Genomic DNA, 19251 nt, shown 5'->3' on the forward strand with positions numbered 1-19251 from the left:
ACCATTCATAAACCCTTTACTCTCCCTTGGCCATTTTTGACTAATCTGACAAAATAGACAAATGGGAATTTGAAGACACTTTAAATTTGAACAATCCCCAAATAAGCTGACATGTGTAAAGAATGATACATTGCCCTAAAATTTGGAATAGCAAAAACAACGGGGAGTGGGAAATCCATTCTGTTTGAACATTGCATCACTAGAATGAGGATGACAGAGGGTAAGACACCCTCAACATACTTAAATGACTAATTCTTTTTCTCCACTGTGATCTTCAGCCAACGCCTTGGGCTTTGATCTATGTAATAAATCTGATATCGATTAATGAAATGTCTCGCTACACGGAGGGAGATTAAGTTTAATATGTTAACTGCTACCCATGTGTAATATTAATCAAGAACAAGATGTAGCAAATGTTGTTCTTCTCAAGAACGTGGAGAATGGTTGAGTCACTGCAGCAGTGGGGGAGTAGTGTTTTCTCCAGGGAGTTGAATCATGCATGGACAGCAAAAACACGGAGCTCCGGCACACGGGAAGCTAAAGATGGGGTTAGGGGAACAATGACACATCATGTATCATCTTACACATCCCAACACGGCTCTGACTAAAGCTCTAGACAGCAGAATGATTGAGTAACAACTTACCATAAGACAACTCCCAACCTATTTCACATTCTAAATATGTTTGTGTGAGTGTGTGCGTGTGGATTTAAGTGCATGCATGCATGTCTGTTCCGGTCCGTTTCTTTGTCTCGGGCCTCATGTTTGTCCCTGGGAACTCATCGACTGCATATACTATATTCCCCCTGGATCTCTGTAAATAAGATAGATATGATAGCTAGGGCATTATGTACACTGCATTTATCATCATTATATTCAGATGAAATCATCTTCACCTTTTCCCAAAAGCACGAGAAAGGCAGCAGAGCGTTTCACCCAACTGCTACATTTCCCATTACTTGTGAAGACGGACCTTGTTCACTTTGGTACGTGCAGTGCACAACAGCATCTCTTACAATGGGATTTTTACACATTTCAAAGATGTTCCTATTGTAGATGTGCAATGCACTAAGAGGAAAACAGCAAGACCTCGTCCCATTTATCCATCATATTTTATTCAACAATATAACTTTTGCTCTTCAGAGTACAATCCATCAAAGATACATATGAAAAAATATATCGGCTATTTTAAATAGAAGAGAAAAATCAAAATAAAACGTTAAGGCAATTCCATGAAAGAATAACAGTCTTGACAGCATGAATGATTAAAAAAGTGTTATATTTGCTGTGTGTATACCTTAAGGCACTATATTCATATGAATCCCTATTGCATGCTCACTGCTGAAACCACAGAAACAAAAAATGTTAAGGCTTATGATTTTAGCAAAGATGGATAACTTACTACACTGGCAGAGTGGTGAGTAGTTGAACAACATACTGGTTTTCAACATGTTTCTTCAGAGCTGCACGTCTACAGTGTATGATGTTTCAGCAATAAGCCAAAGCCGACACGTGGAGTCATGAAAGGTAAAGCAGGTAGTGAAAGATTTCTCATTCTGCCAAGAGTGTGGTGGCACTGTATTAACACTTTAATAATCCCTTGTGTCTTACATGAGCCAGCTCTGGGGCCATGCACTGTAATTATCTCTCTCACGCAAGCCAGCTTGGTGCCAGTGTGACTTCTTGACTGGGACCGACATTAGAAAGCCCAACTGTTCCTCCAGAGAGTCACCGTGGCACCAAGTAGCAGTCAATTGGCCTTAAACAAGCGCTGAGGTGAGTTGTGCCAAACTGTGTTACGAAAGCCATCATTTCCTGAGCGTGTTCTTGAGTTCGGGGCTCGCTGTTATTACCTCTCTGACCAAAGGTTATTGAGATGGCATCACAGAAACGCATAAACAGCTCAACCACATCCATCGAACCTGGGCCGGTGATTGAACAAGCTCTTTCTCACTCTTTCCCTCTCTCTCTCTCTCTCTCTCTCTCTTGCCCTCTCTCCCTCTGTCTTTCACACTTTCAAGTGCATGCATGCATAACACAAGCAGGCACACACACACACACACACACACACACACACACACGTACACACACACGTACACACACACACACACACACGCATACACATAGATTTGTTACCTAGGTATTTACATGACTTAACTCCTGTGACTGTGGGCATCAAGCCTGTTGTCACACAACGGGTAGCACTCACTCAGCTCACTGCACAAAGCACACTGGCACATGCCCGCCCCTTTATAGTTCTCAACTGTTTTGGACTACTCTGGAAAAAATATTAGTTATGAGTATAAGCAAACTTATGTGAAATGGATGCTGCAACAGTACTGACGCCCTCAAAACACACAACTTGTGATTTTAAATATCTGTAAATGGTTTCGTCTATGAAAGCTGCTCATATATTTTGTTCTGTCCATCTGTATGCAAAAAAAAAAACAACAACCTTTTTTTGGCTTTTTTTTGTAAGGCTGACATGTACTAACAATAGAATGCATTGCTGATGCAGACATAGTTTAAAGTAAGTAAGTACTAGCTTGAAGAAAGTGATACAGCAGATTTAGTCTCAGCTGCATCAAGAACAAAACTTCAAGGGGAAAACAAATTCATCACAGTTATGATGTGTGTCCATGAGGTTTCTTTTCCTTAATGCTGGTGCTTTGATCCCAGTTGTTTTCAATAGGGAAGTAGCATGTTTGGCCCGCGCTAGTGAAAGTCCTGCACGCAGCATCTTTTTGGTCTCTGCCGCTATTTTTTTTGTATCCGCTCTGGGCACTTGAAATGAAACAGCTTCAACTTTGGTGCTGCTGTTTTAGTGTTATGTAAGAAGAAGTCATAATTGATGCAAAACCCACATAGAGAGCTTGACTCCCTTCATCTTCATCTCACTGCCTCCCAGCACCCTGCCAGAAAACGAAGCCTCGTGGACACACAGGCCCTCAGCATGGGCCGGGCCGGGCTGTCTTGAGCGAGCTATGTTGGGGCTGCTGCATGAACTTAGGGGTTTGGGCTGGTCTGTGCTGTGCAGTCTGAATACGCGTGTGATGAATGCGAATGTATGTTGCGCTGTTATCTGCTATGTTAGATTATGCTATGCTTTGCTGAACCGGGCTAGACTGGGCAGGGTGGTGCTGCTGGGATTTGCGTGCTCAGAAGGCATAGGGCCCGACTATGATGGTGAGCCGCAACAGTGAGCTGGAGCGGTAGTTCATGGCCATATGGTGAGTGATCATCTCCAGGTCCACAACGTGCTCCCTGGGGCCTGTCAGAGGCTTGGTCAACACCAGCATGGCGCTCACATTGCTGGAACGCTGCAAGTAAAAAATAACAAGTCAATATATAGGCATGTGGATATGGATTTGATCCAATATTGTTCTTGTGTAAACTGTACATCAGGTCAGGGAGGAGACGGTGGATTTTTGTATTATAGTCTTTGTTTAGAAGAATGCAATAGATCAAATTAGCAGAAATATGCAGTAGCTCTGCAGAATTCCTATTATTTATTATTAACTGTGTCATGTGCCAAATGCTATTATTATAATATGATACATATATACTATTTTATATTAGCTTTATTATACTTTTCTATGGTGTGTACCATTAATCGATAATTGTGCCAAGTGCCACAAGTATCAATATTATATTTTTAAACTTAGCTTGCACAGGTAGCACATTCGTGTTACAGTGAGGTGGATTTGTTCCCTGCCTTTAGATATTTGAACTGAAACTGTTCTGTCATGTACATGTTGATTCCTGCTTACTGAAACATTACACTGCCTTTTCCAAGGTATTTTTTCTTCTTCAATTACAGTGTAGTTACAATATATTGCATATTGCAGAACATAGTGCATGCATGTTTGGTGACACCGTTGTTATTGTGAGTAAAATACTGTGATAGTATCGAAAATCAGCCAGCAACCCCCACCTGTAGTGTGTAACATCTTTCTATCATGTGTTTGATGCTTTGACAGTTTCACCTAAAGATAAATAAGTACCTACCTAAAGGGACAATAAATGAATAATAATGAATAAATAAGTATTCATTCAAATTCAAAACCTAAAATCTCAATTAGATGCATCTCATCATAATTTAGTGCAATTATTTTTTAAACAACTGATACTTAATTAAAATACTTAAATAGTTTATCTTTTTTCTTAGCCCACAACTAATACACCGTGTCATAAGACAGCTCAACACAAAAACACGATTCTCATCTGACTTACCCTGAGGAAAAATTCTCCGGCCTCATTGCCAGCTTTGATCCTGAAGGTGTTGTGTGTGTTGGCGTAGATGTTGGTGGCCTGGATCTGGAAGATGTCTGATGGCACGGAGCGATCGGACTGGATGCTCATGTATTTGTAGACAATTGATGGTGTGAGACCCTGGCACTCAGTCTGAGACCGACAGATACAGCGGCTGCAAGGACAACAACAATCACCATTCCATGTTCATGAGGCTTGAACTGGACTGCGCTGAGAACAGTCAAGTGAAAGATGTTGTACTGACTTTTCAGAGGTTCTGACATAAGGTTCCTCGCAGGGGTTTCTTGGATAGCATCGGAAGCCTCCGTAGTAGTTCCAGCACATTTCATCATCTCGGCAGTCATGGGTCCCTGCCTCACACTCATTTATGTCTATTGATGGACAGGGCGACAAAGTAGTACTGAACGGTCATGCACAGAATCAAATGTCAGTGTCCACACACATTGCTTATGCTGAAACTCGTGCATAAACACACCTACTTTATAAAACAGCACAGTGAAAAGACAATCTATGTTTGGGATGGATCAAATTTGGGAATGGTGTGGAGTCCAAAACTGTGGTTCTATTTCCAGGAGTCATGGAGAAGTGAGGCAGCCCAAGAGGGGAAGCCTGCAGGGCTGTAGTACAGATGAATACCAGGGAAGCCCCCAATGCAACCACACAGTCCTAACTACAGCTCTTTCCTTGCAGCAACCCCACCATGAAAACAGCCCCATCAAACATGCCCCAAACCACAGGGCTATTTCTGGCACAGCAACCTGGATTCATCTCCGAAAGGTCCCTCTGACACAACAAGCTGGATTCATAGCTCCCCTATAAAGCCTGCACCTGACCGAGGGGGAGAGGAAAAAATAACAGCTCGCCCTTTGAGAGAACGCCGGAGCTTCAAATAAATCCACTTCAAGAAACCAACATCATGCACATAAATTCACAGAGGTGGCTTAGAAGGGCAAAACACGGCTGCTGTGTTTGTGTTACCTAACCTCTGCATTCTTTCCATGACAGTATTGGTTGAGTTAGCTTTCATTCCGGCTTGGGAGGTGGAAGAGGGGATGATAGGAGGAGTGATCAAGTTCTTCTAATAGTTATCTTCAAAGAGTTCAGGAAGAGGAGGAAGAGGAGAGGAATCACTTGGGAACGTTGTTGTGTGGGAAAACGGCGGAGAAAATAACTAACTAGCTAAATAAATAAATCGTGAGACGGGATCAAAAGAAATGTTGGAGAGGCAGAACAAGCAGGGCTGCGGTACCTTGACACATCCTGGTTCCCTGGAGCTGGTATCCTTCTGGACACTCGCAGGAGTAACTTCCTGGACTGTTGACACACTGGTACTGACACATGTAACTGGAGAAACTGCATTCATCGACGTCTAGGAGGGCAATATACACACCAAACACACACACACACACACACACACACACACACACACACACGCACACACGCACGCACACACAAGTATGATATATTGTAGGGCATCATCATGTTTAAAGATGGGAATGAATTTGGAGTGTGTGTCTGTGTGGGTATGTTGAAAAAAGGGTATCTTGCCAGAGTGTTCAACCATTCCTTTAAATCTCTAAATTCCTGCACAATAAATAAATAAATAAATAAACAAGAAAACTACTAGTGTTTTTTGTTTTTTTGTTAAATGTTTGAATTAAACAAGTAAATACTGCAAAATGCAAAATAAAAAAGGCCTTGCTTATAATCTCATATCCAAAATTCATGAAAAGGTAGATATTGCCTAGATACATTGATAAACCAATAAATCAGTGTAACCCTGGTGCATGTGCATGTCACATGCATGCCTGAGTGTGTGTCTGTGCATTCTTGTGTGCTTACCTTGACAGGAGACAGAGTCGCGTGCCAGCTCGTAGCCCTGGTCACACTGGCAGAGGAAAGACCCCATCAGGTTGTAGCACTGGTGCTGACAGGGGCTCTGCATCTCGCATTCATTCACGTCTGCAGCACAAGCAGGCAAAATGGTGATGGTAACATAATACTGTGCTGAATCCCACAGGGAGAACTGCTTTTCACTGTCTTTTCTCTCCTCAGAGGTTGAAATGCAACGTCAGTGACAGAACAGCGGCCCCTGCAGCTGGGAGGTTTTCAGCTTCCTGCTCTGCACTTCTGCACACTGCTCTGTTTGAATGATGGTCTCCCTGCTCTTTGCCTGCAGTGAAGTGTGCAGAATTGCTGAGACACACACACACACAACACACACATGCGAATCAAATACCTGCAGTCATTCTATCCCTTTGTCTGCATAGGTGGCAGCGGGTCATGGGTCTTAATAGATTTCTAAATGTGTTTCACAAATAAACAGCTCTCTATTGCTTATCTATTGATGCACATTTTCAATAAAATCTTTCTTGGTGGAAAAGCTCATGATTGCCCGCAGGTTCAAGGCAAACAAAGAAATAGTTTATGCATCAATTGTTGTTTTGTTTTGCTGCTCTTAAAACCTGCACCTTGAGGAAATTAACTTCTAACAGCAGGACAATGAGCGTGAGGCTGGACAATGGTAAGCTACGCCAAAGCTGACCTTCACTTCTGTGTTACACCGCACCTCACAACTCTGCTCACAGCTTTCCTTCCTTTGCATTCAGGCCACAGGGAACAACAGGTGCACAGATCTATTAAAAGTCTGCTGCTGAGCAGATGAAGCGGATATCCAACTCCACAGCAAAAGGCCTGACGGGCTGATGTTGGATTAAAAAGCAAAATGTTTTTATCGTTCCATGCTACACACACACACACACACACACACACACACACACACACACACCAAAGTATCTTGAAGGTGTCTTACCAACACAGCTGTGGTTGTTGCTGGCCAGCTTGTGACCTGTGTTGCACTCACAGTAGTACGAGCCCAAAGTGTTCACACATCTGTGCATGCAGTAGTGGGACAGGGACACACTCGTCTCTGTCTGCAAGAAAACACAGGCACACACTGTGGATCACAAAATCCAAAGTTGCGACTGGGGCTGGGCGACATAAAGATTTTACATTGCTATTGCAATATGAAGTTATATATCGTCTGGGATTTCAGATATAGCAATTGTAACTGTAATATTGTGATACAGCATATGTGTTGTCTTTTCCTGGTTTTAAACGCTGTTACAGTTAAGTGATGCAATTTTCTGAACTTACTGTTTATCAAAAATCTCTTGAAGTCACTACTAATCATGCCTTCAATGTCATCAAAACATCAATATCAAGTGGGACTGGGCGATATGTCGAAATTATATCAATACCCTGATATGAGACTAGATATCATGTGAGATTTTGGATATCAGAATATTGTGGTATCTTGTCCTGCATTTAAAGGCTGCAACACAGTAAAGAGATGACTTTTCCTGAATTTGTTACACTGTTGTAGCTGCTCTGTTATTTACCTCTATCTGCTCTGTCATCATAAAGACTGTTTATCAAAAATCTCTTGCTTTTAAATATCTTAAAAGACCAATAGTCATCTCTACAATATCGCCATACTATCAGTCTCAATGTATTTGGTCAAACATATTGTGATGTTTGATTTTGTCAGTATTGCCAAGCCCCGATTGTGAGATCAATGTAGATCACAAAAAAGACACAACACCATCTGCCAAAGTTTAACACCATAACTCTTTAGTGAAGGTGAGAAGAGAGCGGAGAGGAGAGGTGTGTGTTGTGTCGCGGCATGACTCACCCACACACTGATCTCCATTCCTCTGGTAGCCAGGAGGACACTGGCAGGTGTAGGAGCCTCTGGTGTTGTAACACGTCTGCTGCGGACCACAGGCATGTCTGCCAGTCGCACACTCATCTATGTCTGCAACACACACACATGCACACACACTGTTCACTGAATACAATCAAGGCGTCCTGTATGGAGGAAGAGGTGGAAAACAGAGCACAACAATCTGCCCGGGCTGTATGGTGTTTGCACATTCTGTGATTTTGAGCTCCTTTACATAAACAGCACCTGTGCTGATCACTGACGCTCCCACACACACACACATGCACAAACACACACACACACACACATACAAACAGAGGGCAGGCGATTAAATGGAGAGGGCTTTTATCCAGCAGGCTTTGGGTGTGGTGGAGAGCTGGCAGATCATATCTTCTGCTAACAGGACCACAGTGTGAGGGGGGAGTTGTTTTGTGTGTGTGTGTGTGTGTGTGTGTGTGTATGTGTGTGTGTGTGTGTATGTGTGTGAGAGAGAAAAAGAGAGAGACAGAGAGAGAGAGATCAACCTCTTAACGGAGGAGGTCATCTGATAAATCATGTGCTTTTTACCACAATAACGCCTCTTTCTCTCACACACACACATACACTCACTCACACACACACACACACACACACCAACCCCAAACACACACACTCAATTTCTCTCACTCTCCCCATCGACCATGATAAGCAGGTGTTTGATGTTAGCGCGAGCAGCTTAAAAACACAAAGCTCCTCCTAAAAATATGCTGAGTCATACTAAATTCCTCAGATCCATCTCGGCTGTTTTCACAGCAGACAGTCGAGAGTGTAAACAGGCTTAGAGAAGATTCTGCAAATTCTCCTCCCCTCCCCTGGTTATTGATTGAGGGAAAGTCTCAACTGACTTCCAAAGAGAATAGTGTTGTGACAGTGAGCTATTTTCTGCCGTGTCATGGTTTCAAACAGACCTCGGACCTGAACTTGGAGTCCCAACACATCTGTCTGCCTCATGTTAATCTTTGATATTGATCCACAGTGAATCACCAGCAAAAAATAATTACAACTTTCAGTGATTTTCTCAGTAATTACTTACATCTCTGAGCAATTATACAGTAAACCGAAATCATCCAGCCTGTGTTAAAAATCATCAACCCTTTCACTCAATTTTGGTTTGATGGTGCCACAGTGTCTTGAGGAGGGCTTCTCTCGCTGTAACACATGATCGACTAAACACTGGATGGCCCTACCTCCCCCAACACACCCGCACCCACACACACAAACACACCCATATACTCCCACCCCTATGGGCCCACCAGCAGCAGTACTCTTGGGTGGTCTAACACAGCCCATCATATGTAGACAGCCAGTGGGCATCAGTTTAACAGTGTGTCAGACAGTTATCCTCAATACCACACTCACACAGAGACACACACTCACACACTCACGCATACACATATAAACACAGAGAAGGTGGAGTGTACTCTGGCCACCTTGTGACTGACACTTGAGTAATTACAGTTACAAGCCGTGGACAAGATGCCAATTTGAAAACACACCACACATGGCCTGACTGTAAATGTTGACAAGTGTGTTGAAAAACCAAAGAAAGAGTGACGCTTCCCAAGAAGCCCGGCGGCGTACGGAAAACAGAGAGTCACCCTCGCTCCCTTCTCGCAAAGGCTTAAAGCGCTCTAAATAAAAGCATATGTGCTGAACGCAACCCAATATTTCATTCACAGGAATATTTTGTGGCAACTGCTACCTTGTCAGTAAACCTTTAAAAAGCTGCCAGTAGAAAGCAAAAGCTTGTGCGTGTGTGTGTGTGTGTGTATGTGTGTGTGCGTGTGTGTGTGTGTATAGGGGTTGTTAAAGCATCCCAGTTTGCTCTCAGGTCTCATAAAGCCTCCACAGCTGACCACATCCAGTACAGTTCACATCGTCTACGTAGGAAAACAAGTTTTATTGAGACACAGAGTGAGTGATGATATGTTGCATGAAGGGGAAAGTCGTTGTTTTCTCAGAGGACAGATTTTTTTGTTATATCAACACTTACTTAGGCCACAGTTTAAAGGTTCAAAAGCAATGGGTACTGACAGTGGCTATGCTGTAACATAATGGGAATGATAAGGCTGTTCAGCAGAAGAGTGGATGATGTGGAAGGAAAGAATGAGGAGAAAGGGTGGAGGACTTTTTTTTTTTTAAAGCAAAAAGGAGCTTTTCAACATTTGAAGCTAGATTTACGGCCGTGTGTGCATATGTGATGTCAGAGTTAAACTCCTAGCTTTTCAGGGAGATTAACTCTAAATGCCTTGTGGGAGTTGGGGGAGTAATGGGGCTGGCGGCAGCTCAAAGCATGCGTGTGTATGCGTATGGATGGGTGGATGGATGTGTATCTGAGGACCTGTTTGAGGTCCTCTTACACTAAATTGCCTTTTGATAGACCTTACAGTGTTTTACAAGTGCGGGGCGATACACTGTGACGAGCTGCTTGCTTGGTTTGTGTGTGCATGTGTGTGTGTGTGTGTGTGTGTGCATATTTCTGTGTGCTCACAGGTTTGCGTGTATCAAAAAAAAGCATATCTGTCGAAAACAGCGACTAAAAATTGTTTGGACAGAATACAGAACAATGTGTTATTTGCTCCAGATTTATACTGACATGATAGGGCCTGTTGTAATTATCACTTGAGAGCATTTAGTCTTGTTTTCACTGAACCACTGCAATGGAAAGCAGGAGCTGTTCCAAAGAACAGTTGGAGCCATCCTGCTGTTGGACAGCATCTCTGTTTCCCTCTGATTATTGGATAATTCAATCTTTGGGAAAGCAGGGGGCAAGATGTGTGATGTTAATGACCCATAAAATTTCACAACGTCAAATTTATCAGCGTGTCGTACACCAGCCCCTGAGAATTTGGCTTTGGTTAACCCCAAACACCTTAACATCACCCCCCTCATCTGAGTATAATTCTCTCTGAAATGAAGTTTGAAATACTCATACAGTTATTAGTGTCAAATTCAGGACAAATGGGAGTGGTAGAGTTTCTCTTTCAAAGCAAGTCCAAACACAAAGTAGATCAGAAATCAAAGACAGTCAAACTTTATATTTTGTGATTCACATTAGAATGGTCCATCCCTATTTGTGTATGCAATATTTCCATGGTTCAAACTGTTGCGATGGTATTCTCACCACTCCCATCACTCTCCTCTCATCACTCTCATCGTTCACACAATTAAGAGGGAACAGGAGTTTTATTCAAGCTGACAGTTACTAATTGATTTGTGAGTTTGTTCCACACACTTCTAAAGGTCAAGCAGCCCTGATGTTCCTGAAAGATCCTGCACTGTTCCAGCTACACACCCACATCGCTCTGACTGATGATAATCCTTTCTATTACTCTGAAAATCTCTGTAAAAAAATGACTGCTAAGCAACTCTCCTGCCGCTCTGTATGAACAAGATCAAGTACTCTGGACTCCTGTCATGTCAGCCAATCAGTCAGCTGGCCTGCAACCATTTATGGCCACAGAGGCAAACCTGCAGCCCGGAGGGAGTGAGAGCCGTACGCACGCATGTGGTCGATGTATCACCGAGAGAACAAGAATGAAGAAGTGTGAGAAACAGAGAGACTCGGCGGCCGCATGTGAGTGTCACCCAGCTGAGCAGAGCGGTGATTTACAGCAACCTTGTGTCCCTTTCCATCATGAGGTAAGCGGAAAGATCAACACGTGTAAGCACATCAGAGTAGGAAGCAGCTGGCCGTTGGACAGGCACCGACCTCAGGGAGAATAATAACAACAACATTAAGCACTTACACGCAGGAGGCACGGCAAAGCTGCTTCCCCTTGCTTTTCTCTGTCATCACTGGTGTGATGGCAAGGAGGAGCCACAACAGTGTACTGTACAGTACAGGAAAACTGTTCAGAGTGGCTGCCTGCAGGATGGCTGTAAAACGCAGGGTGGATTTCACCAAATAATACAGGTCATGGAGGAGGCACAATCAGAATAAAATCATTTTTCCTGTGCTCTTTCATCCATTCACAACTGCTCTTCCCACCAAACGTACAGAGGAAAACTAATCTTTATTATCTCACAGAAAGAAAAAAATACAGTGCAGCCAAGCACGAGCACTGAGGTGGATAATTCATACATACATAAAAGGAGAAATTTAACAAAAAAGCCCCTCCGCTAATCTTGACAGAGACAGAGAGGTACCCTAGTCTTCTCTGGCAGGTTAAGAACCTCGTTTAGTCTGGAATCCATTTCCTGCAATTTATTTAGGATCATTCCCCATAAAATTACTGCATTTGGCTTTAGGATGTTATTGTTGCAGCTGTGTCAAGTTGTTGTAGCTCTTGTAATTATAATTTCTTCCAATCTCTAGAATCGCAGCACAGAAAAAAAAAATATGTATATTGCCACAGAAACAAACAGTGCTGATGTCCAAGTGCATCCAATAAAATAAACACATGTAACTGAAGGAGCATTAAGCAATCTGGGACTGTTATTGACCTCTGTAAGCAACCAAGGAATTGCAACAATAACATCAACAGGTCTCTGGCACTGCTTACAGCCAGAAAGTGAGTTTTGAAAGCCAGAAATCTCAGCATCTCGTTGAGTCATTGGTATTGATCAATGACCCCATCAACCCTGCGAATATATGATGGTCGCTTTGTGCTATGGGACAGTAAAAATGTTACTTGTTGCACTTTTAAAGGGTAAGTAAACCCAAAACCCAAATCTCAGTGAAGCCTGACCTCTAATGGTGAAAAGTAGGGTGCTTGGTCTTTGGTGGCAGGTCATCACCCATATTGTACAACATGTGTCACCAAAGACCAGGCACCTTACTTTTCACCGTTAGAGGTCAGACCTCACAGACATTTGGGTTTGGGGTTTAATTACTCTATAAGTAAATGCAGTATTCCAAATGGCACAAACTATTAAAATGCCTAAAAATTGGCTGCATCATGCACAATGGTAGAAAAAGGCACTACAAACTGTAAGGTAAACGGTAAGGTCCAATTTTTGGTCCAGATAGTTATTAAAGTATGAATTGAGATATTAGTTGAGTTGCTCAAGCGTAGCCAAATAACATTTACAGTAAATGACGAAAAGCCCAACTTAAAATATTCAAAGGTGCATATTTCATTCTGTGCCTCCACTCCATTTCCTGCTGAGCAACTGGACGCTAAAACTCATGCATCATTTCTGTTAACACACTCAAACAGTTGCAACAGGCTGGCCAGCAAGATCATTACAAGTCATTGCAAAGAGACTGGAAATCACCGGCCTGGGAACAGGTGCAGAGCAGCAGCTGGGCAAGTAATAGGGGGGTTCAAAAGGCTAAAAGGTGTGACTCAGGTGTCTTTTTTGTTCCAGTGCCATCAGCTACCCTCAACAAAGCGTTGCTTCATATTTAAACATCTAGCTAAACATCAAGCGGAGGTTTTGTGTTTGATCCCCATTTCCTATGATGTTGAGCAACAAAATCTGGTGCTTTTATTTCACATCCTTTTTCAGCATGCATCTCAGTACTGAAATCTTCCCTCTCTGTGCAAAAACATTTTCCATATCAGTGTTCCTCCCCCTTATCTTGTATGGATGTTTTGGAGAGGCAAACACTGATATGATCACAATCTGAAGGAATTTCCTGCAATGCTGTAAATGTTTGCTGTGTATCATTACATCTTTTTGTATGCACTATGAACAGGCAAATGCTGGTGCAAACGCAAGTATCAGGGAGCTATCAAACCATAAACTCTAAAGGTCAAACTCTGAAGCCCCCCTGGCAGTGTCCTGTTGTGCTGTGCTACTACGAGGTTCTCTGTGCATGCTGCTCTCTGCATTCCTGTTCCTTGCAGATCGATCCGATGCTTATCTGTCAAGGTGGTGAGTAATTCTTACCATCACAAAAGATGGGGAGCAAACGGAAAAAACAACCACCGCTGACATTCCAGAGATATTCCTCCCAAGTGCATTGCATCTTCACGGAAAAATGTTATTGCTTGCACTCGGTCTTGTACGGAAAAGTACACAAGTTCTCTGTCACATAGGGCTTAAGGGTCTTAATAAAACATATTTAAGATTTCCAAGCGTTGCAGGTGAACTGTGTCCAGACATAGCTGGAATTAGTAAGGCACGTACACTGCAAAGTGGCCCACACGACCTCAGGAAACCAGACAGGTAAATAGGAGTGGCATGTCCTTTCATGTCACATACTGCAGTGCATGAGTATCTAATACAGAGATGAAAAATAAATAGGCAGCAGTTAAGTATGTGCTTATATTGAATTATGTGTATGCTGGACTTGAATTGTAGTGTGTAACTCAAGACATAACTCCCTTGTGATAAAAACAACAGGACCCACATGAAACACAAATATGTATCATTTTCCCTGGCCAACATTTTTTTTTAATCCAAAGTGACTTAAAGTACACTTAACGTTTTTCTAAGGTGAGGTGTGCTCTCAAATAGTGTGTGACTGTAAATGAGGATCATAAAATATCCGCTTTCCACTTTTCACCAGGTTTAATGACTGATTTGACTGCTTTGATGAATGACCTTCATTTCTGGGAGAAAGTGACTTCACTCCTGCTGAAAAAGAGTTAATATGCATACACAAGTCTACAGCAAGCCACTTGTAGGCATCTCTGGTGGCCAACGGAGCGAGTAAGTGTGTGTGTGTGTGTGCGTGCGCGTGTGTGTATGTGTGTGTTTGGAGGGTGGGGGGAGGTCATGGAAAGGCAAAACATCATTAAGCTGTCACACATACAGTAAAGGTTCATAGTCTCTCTCTTAGCCACTCTGGAAGAGGGCGACAGTTTCCCCTATGTGTCACTAGAACAACACAGGCTTAGGCTTGAGTTCAAGTTTAGGGCCAAAGAAGTTCGCTGCCAATATGAAAAAGGTTATCATCATGGGAATGCATCTTAAAGCAAAGTTTAACAAGAAAAACATCAAGCCAACATGTATCTTAAATCTTGTTTTGTTGGCCTTTTACTCAACATAAGGAAAAGTCAATTCAGCCCTAATTCTATCAGTAAGTATTTCTTCAACAAATGCATCTGTGTGTTGGAAATTTGGCAAAATGGCTGCACTTCTGCAACGTATTTCTGCAATGCATTTAGCTGGTCTTTCAGCTATTCACCGCACACAACATTAAGTCACCAAAACAGCTCCACAGCAGCTCGAGCCATGACGTACTCTGGTACTTCTGTGGTTATTTAGCCAGTGTCAGCCTTTAATCCTCCCCTTTGCCCTACCTGACTCTGCACTCCAAACTTCCTCCACAGAGTGGTGAGTTAGCAGGAAGGGAGCCTGATGTAAGCGCTATTTGATACACTGAGGTTTCCCCCATTGAAAGTGGATGGGAGATCCCTTAGTTAGCAAGATAGCTGTGCAAAACAGCCACTGTGGAAAAAAGACAAACCTGGGTCCAAGAACAATTGGCTCATTGTAGCGAGTGGAGGGTAATGACAGAGAAACCAGAGACTGATGTAAACAAAGATTATATCACTCTACCAGCAGAAATATACACCCACATAACAGCACGAGACGCATACCAGTTAAAGCAACAGTAATTTCAAGGCAAGGAGGCTGACAACAACGGCCTATCTTTGTTTAGCCCATGCACTGAAATGGCATGCCAGTGAATGAATAAGTATCACACCCATGCCAGCCAGTTCATGTGGTTACTCTAGCTGATATGCTGCCATGTTTTACACCCTAATAAAACCTAATTGGAGGAAGGAGTACTGCCTTCGGTTTCAATTCAGAGAAACACATAAAGCACCTCACACATGTCTTTGCCCCAGGTGTACAATCAAATTTGCTACTTTCACTGCAGCCTTGTGGCCACAAATCTCACCACACAGCCACTCATGCTCCCTGCTAATTGGCAAAGAGGTGCTCTTCACTGCTGAGCACATAACACAGTAATTATGTCTTACATTACGTTTATTGAGGTAACTCTGTAAATATCCTTTTATTCACTTTCAGGCACAGCCCCCCCTCTCCCTGTCTTCCTCATGTAAACCAACTCAGATGCCCAAGTAAAGACTGTAAGAGGTCAGGACAGAGAAAGTAAAGATTCTCTCAAAGTTCAGCTACGAACATCTGGCCAAAAGCAACAAGAATTGTGCCAGTTATGTGTGTATAAATGTGAGTGTGTGTGTGTGTGTGTGTGTGTGTGTGTGTGTGCATGTGTGAGACAGCAAGAGAGAATCTTTGAACCACTCCCCATTTGAGAAGATCAAAGAGACTCTCTCAAACACAGGAACACACCCACACACAGCCTTGCACAGCTACAGCTACCACAAACACAAGATAGTCAAAACCCAGGGAATATGTGGGTGTAATGGCTACATCTTAGCACAGAGCTTCCCCCAGTATTATTACAAAAAAAAAAAAAAAAAAAAAAAAAAAAAACACCCTCCCTGATATACTTCTGAGGCAAAGGTCCTCAACACCCAAAACAGGAACAATTTTTATGTTTTAAGCAGAGGCTGGACAAAAGCCAAAAACATCACGCAGTGAGTGAGCGGTGAGTGTAGAAAACATGACATCACAGCGAGAAAAACTGAGAAGCGTTCAAAACATCTGGCAGCTACGTATGGTTCAGCTTCTGATGACTGTCAAACAGATGGATGAACGGTTCACCTTTGGAGCTCAAAGTCATTAAAGTCATTAGCAAGTAATTATTAAATACCTAAACCTGCTCACCAGACACATTCTTCCAGGATACAGCGTTGCATGTGCCAAATGTAATGTAGGCATTTCTGCTGAGGAGGAAAAGTCTAAAAGGCCAAGCATCTATCAGTATTGACTTTATCGACAGTTGTAATCTGATGTTTCATGGAGGCCTCCTTGGATGAAAGTCATATTTTTTTTTTAATATTCTCTACATCCTTTTAATGTGGAGAGAGTGGCATTAATCCATATTTACTTGTAGGGTTCACTGTTTTCTGCTCCTGTTGATGGAGACCAATTTCTCTCTTGAGGAGGCTGTCAACACAGTGTATGTATAGAAAAAAAGGAAAAGACCACATGTGTTGGTATACTGTAGCGAAAGTTCAGTCTTTTCAAACCAAATCTGTTTGATGCCAATTTATAGATAAAATCTAGGAGGTGCCAGTCAGTGTTGTGACAAACTGGCCGGCGAGCTGTCTTACCTCTGCAGAAGTTCTGCTCATCTGCGGTGAACCCAGGGGTGCAGCGGTTAGTCCGGATGGTCTGGGAGAACCCGCCGCCAGATACACGGATCCCTGGGGTTTGAGGCCGGCTTGGAGGCACAGGAGGAACAGGGGGAACCGGGTCTGGCGGCACCGGCTGCTCGTCTCCGTTACTGACATAGATCTGGGCATTCTGGGGGAGGCAGAGGTATCCGCCAAAGTGGTTGATGCACTTCATCCCTCCTTTACAGGCATCAACTACCAAGGCACACTCATCAATATCTAACAGGGAGAGCAAAAAAAGAAAGAAAGAAAGAAAGAAAGAAAAAAGAAAGAATGTAGAGATGGGCAGCAGAAAGAACGTTTTATGAATTTATCAGGGCAGATACCCATTTTGTCAAATATATTAACAAATAATTCTCTGAAACTTAGATGGAAGTAGATGAAAAAATCAAAACAAAACTTATCATGTATGAAAAGACCTCAAGAATGTAACAATCAGTGCATGCAACATGTATAACATGCATTTATTGTTATTACCTCTGCACTGCTGTCTGACAGGGTCATACTTATATCCATCTGTGCACTGTAAAAGACAATATTTTTAAGTGAATGAGGAGGGTGAATTTGTCACTCTTAGTTTCCTTTCATTTAAACTATTTTCATCATCAAAGGAGGACAACATCTTTGGATATCAAGTATGCCACCTTTAATATGCGAACCTGTAACAACACATTATAGCTTCAAACCTTACATTAAACAAAAAACACATCCACTTACAGTATATGAGATCGGTTCCTCAGCCTCCTGGGAGAGGACATGTGTGAAGACAGCACAAAGACACACGCAGATTCCCAGCATTTCGGCGAAATGTCGGAGCTGAACTGCGAAGAGATGAGGAGCAGAGACGGGGGAAACCAAATGGATTGAGCATGCAAGATCATTTTTCCTTGACAAGCCTACACGTTTTAATACCAGTTATTACATCATTGATGGCATTGCTAAACGAGTCCCAACATCTCCCGCTGCTGGCTCGATGTTTATGTTGGCACCGCTCCAGCTAAATCTGCGACTTCAAGTGAGTGAAGTGTTTTTCTGCTGTTTTTCTCCAAAAGGATTAATGCGTAATGCGCGTAAAGATCATGCGTAAACATGTCCTGTTGTGTCAGTCAGTGTCAGGGAAATTACGAGCTGATTAACCATGCAAAAGCTGAATCGCATATATTTCATGTCTGGTAAAATTGTACTTTTACATTGCATAAATACTCAGATTAACAAGCCATTTTAACCTATTCTTGTTTTCATGGTGTTTTTTCTTGAGTCTTATTCACTGGAGAATCCCTTGAAACAACTGAAAGTGCACTGCAAACAAGAGGAATTCCACTTGTTTCCAACTGTCTAACCCCCAGTGGCACAATTTTTCACTTGTTTTTAAGAGAGACATGATTTGCTCAGCTGTTTATTTTTGCAACAGGGGAGCCCCTAACACATTCTTGAGAGCACACCACTACACATGAATAAGGTTTGCTATCCTGGATAGCATTGGTGACGTACCTGGAATTACCTGCGTTCCTTAATTCTCCTGGCGTTGAGGAAAACGTCCCGGGTTTGACTTCTGCTGTAAATCTGATTGTGCGCGTCGCCTAGGGTGACCCTTTCCCAGCCAGAGTTGTGGATAGTGGATAGTAGTCGGTGTGCAAGCAGCACTTCTGGTGAACATGCGGTTTGTGCCGTATGAAATGCTGGGGGCGGTGTACCGGGCAGGTTGAGCTCAGGGTCTCTCTCACCGGGTTGTGCGGATCAGTGCTGCAAATGATCAGCAGGCTGCCGGCGAGTGGCTCCCTCTATAGACTGTCCACCGGTGATGTAGCCATGGGTAACAAAAGGTGATCATCACACGGCGACTGATTGAAACCCATCTATATCATACAATTTATTATAGTTTCAGAAACTCATTTGTTCTTAATAGACTGTACAACTGTGGGCTACAGAATATTTGTCATAATTAGGCTATTTATATCAGCCTGAAAAGATGAACTGAGATTTAAATCCCATCACATTTCTGCTGTGAACTGGCATGCAGGCCGGTTAACCCTCAATTTGAGAACTGCTT

The 19251-nt window shown here is 42.8% G+C and overlaps 1 protein-coding gene across 1 annotated transcript; it reads right to left on the reverse strand.

The window, feature by feature from the left end:
- Window positions 1-1092: 1092 nt before the first annotated feature.
- LOC115372719 (EGF-containing fibulin-like extracellular matrix protein 1) lies at window positions 1093-18920 on the reverse strand. The gene is given in 12 exon segments (XM_030070813.1): window positions 1093-3319; window positions 4233-4425; window positions 4516-4642; window positions 5521-5640; window positions 6114-6233; window positions 7084-7186; window positions 7188-7204; window positions 7966-8088; window positions 17139-17420; window positions 17679-17724; window positions 17919-18022; window positions 18693-18920. Coding segments are annotated over 11 exon segments (1374 nt in total). The 5' UTR covers window positions 18000-18022; window positions 18693-18920; the 3' UTR covers window positions 1093-3157.
- Window positions 18921-19251: the final 331 nt, after the last annotated feature.

This window comes from Myripristis murdjan, chromosome 15, assembly GCF_902150065.1.
Source record: "Myripristis murdjan chromosome 15, fMyrMur1.1, whole genome shotgun sequence".
NCBI lineage: Eukaryota > Metazoa > Chordata > Actinopteri > Holocentriformes > Holocentridae > Myripristis > Myripristis murdjan.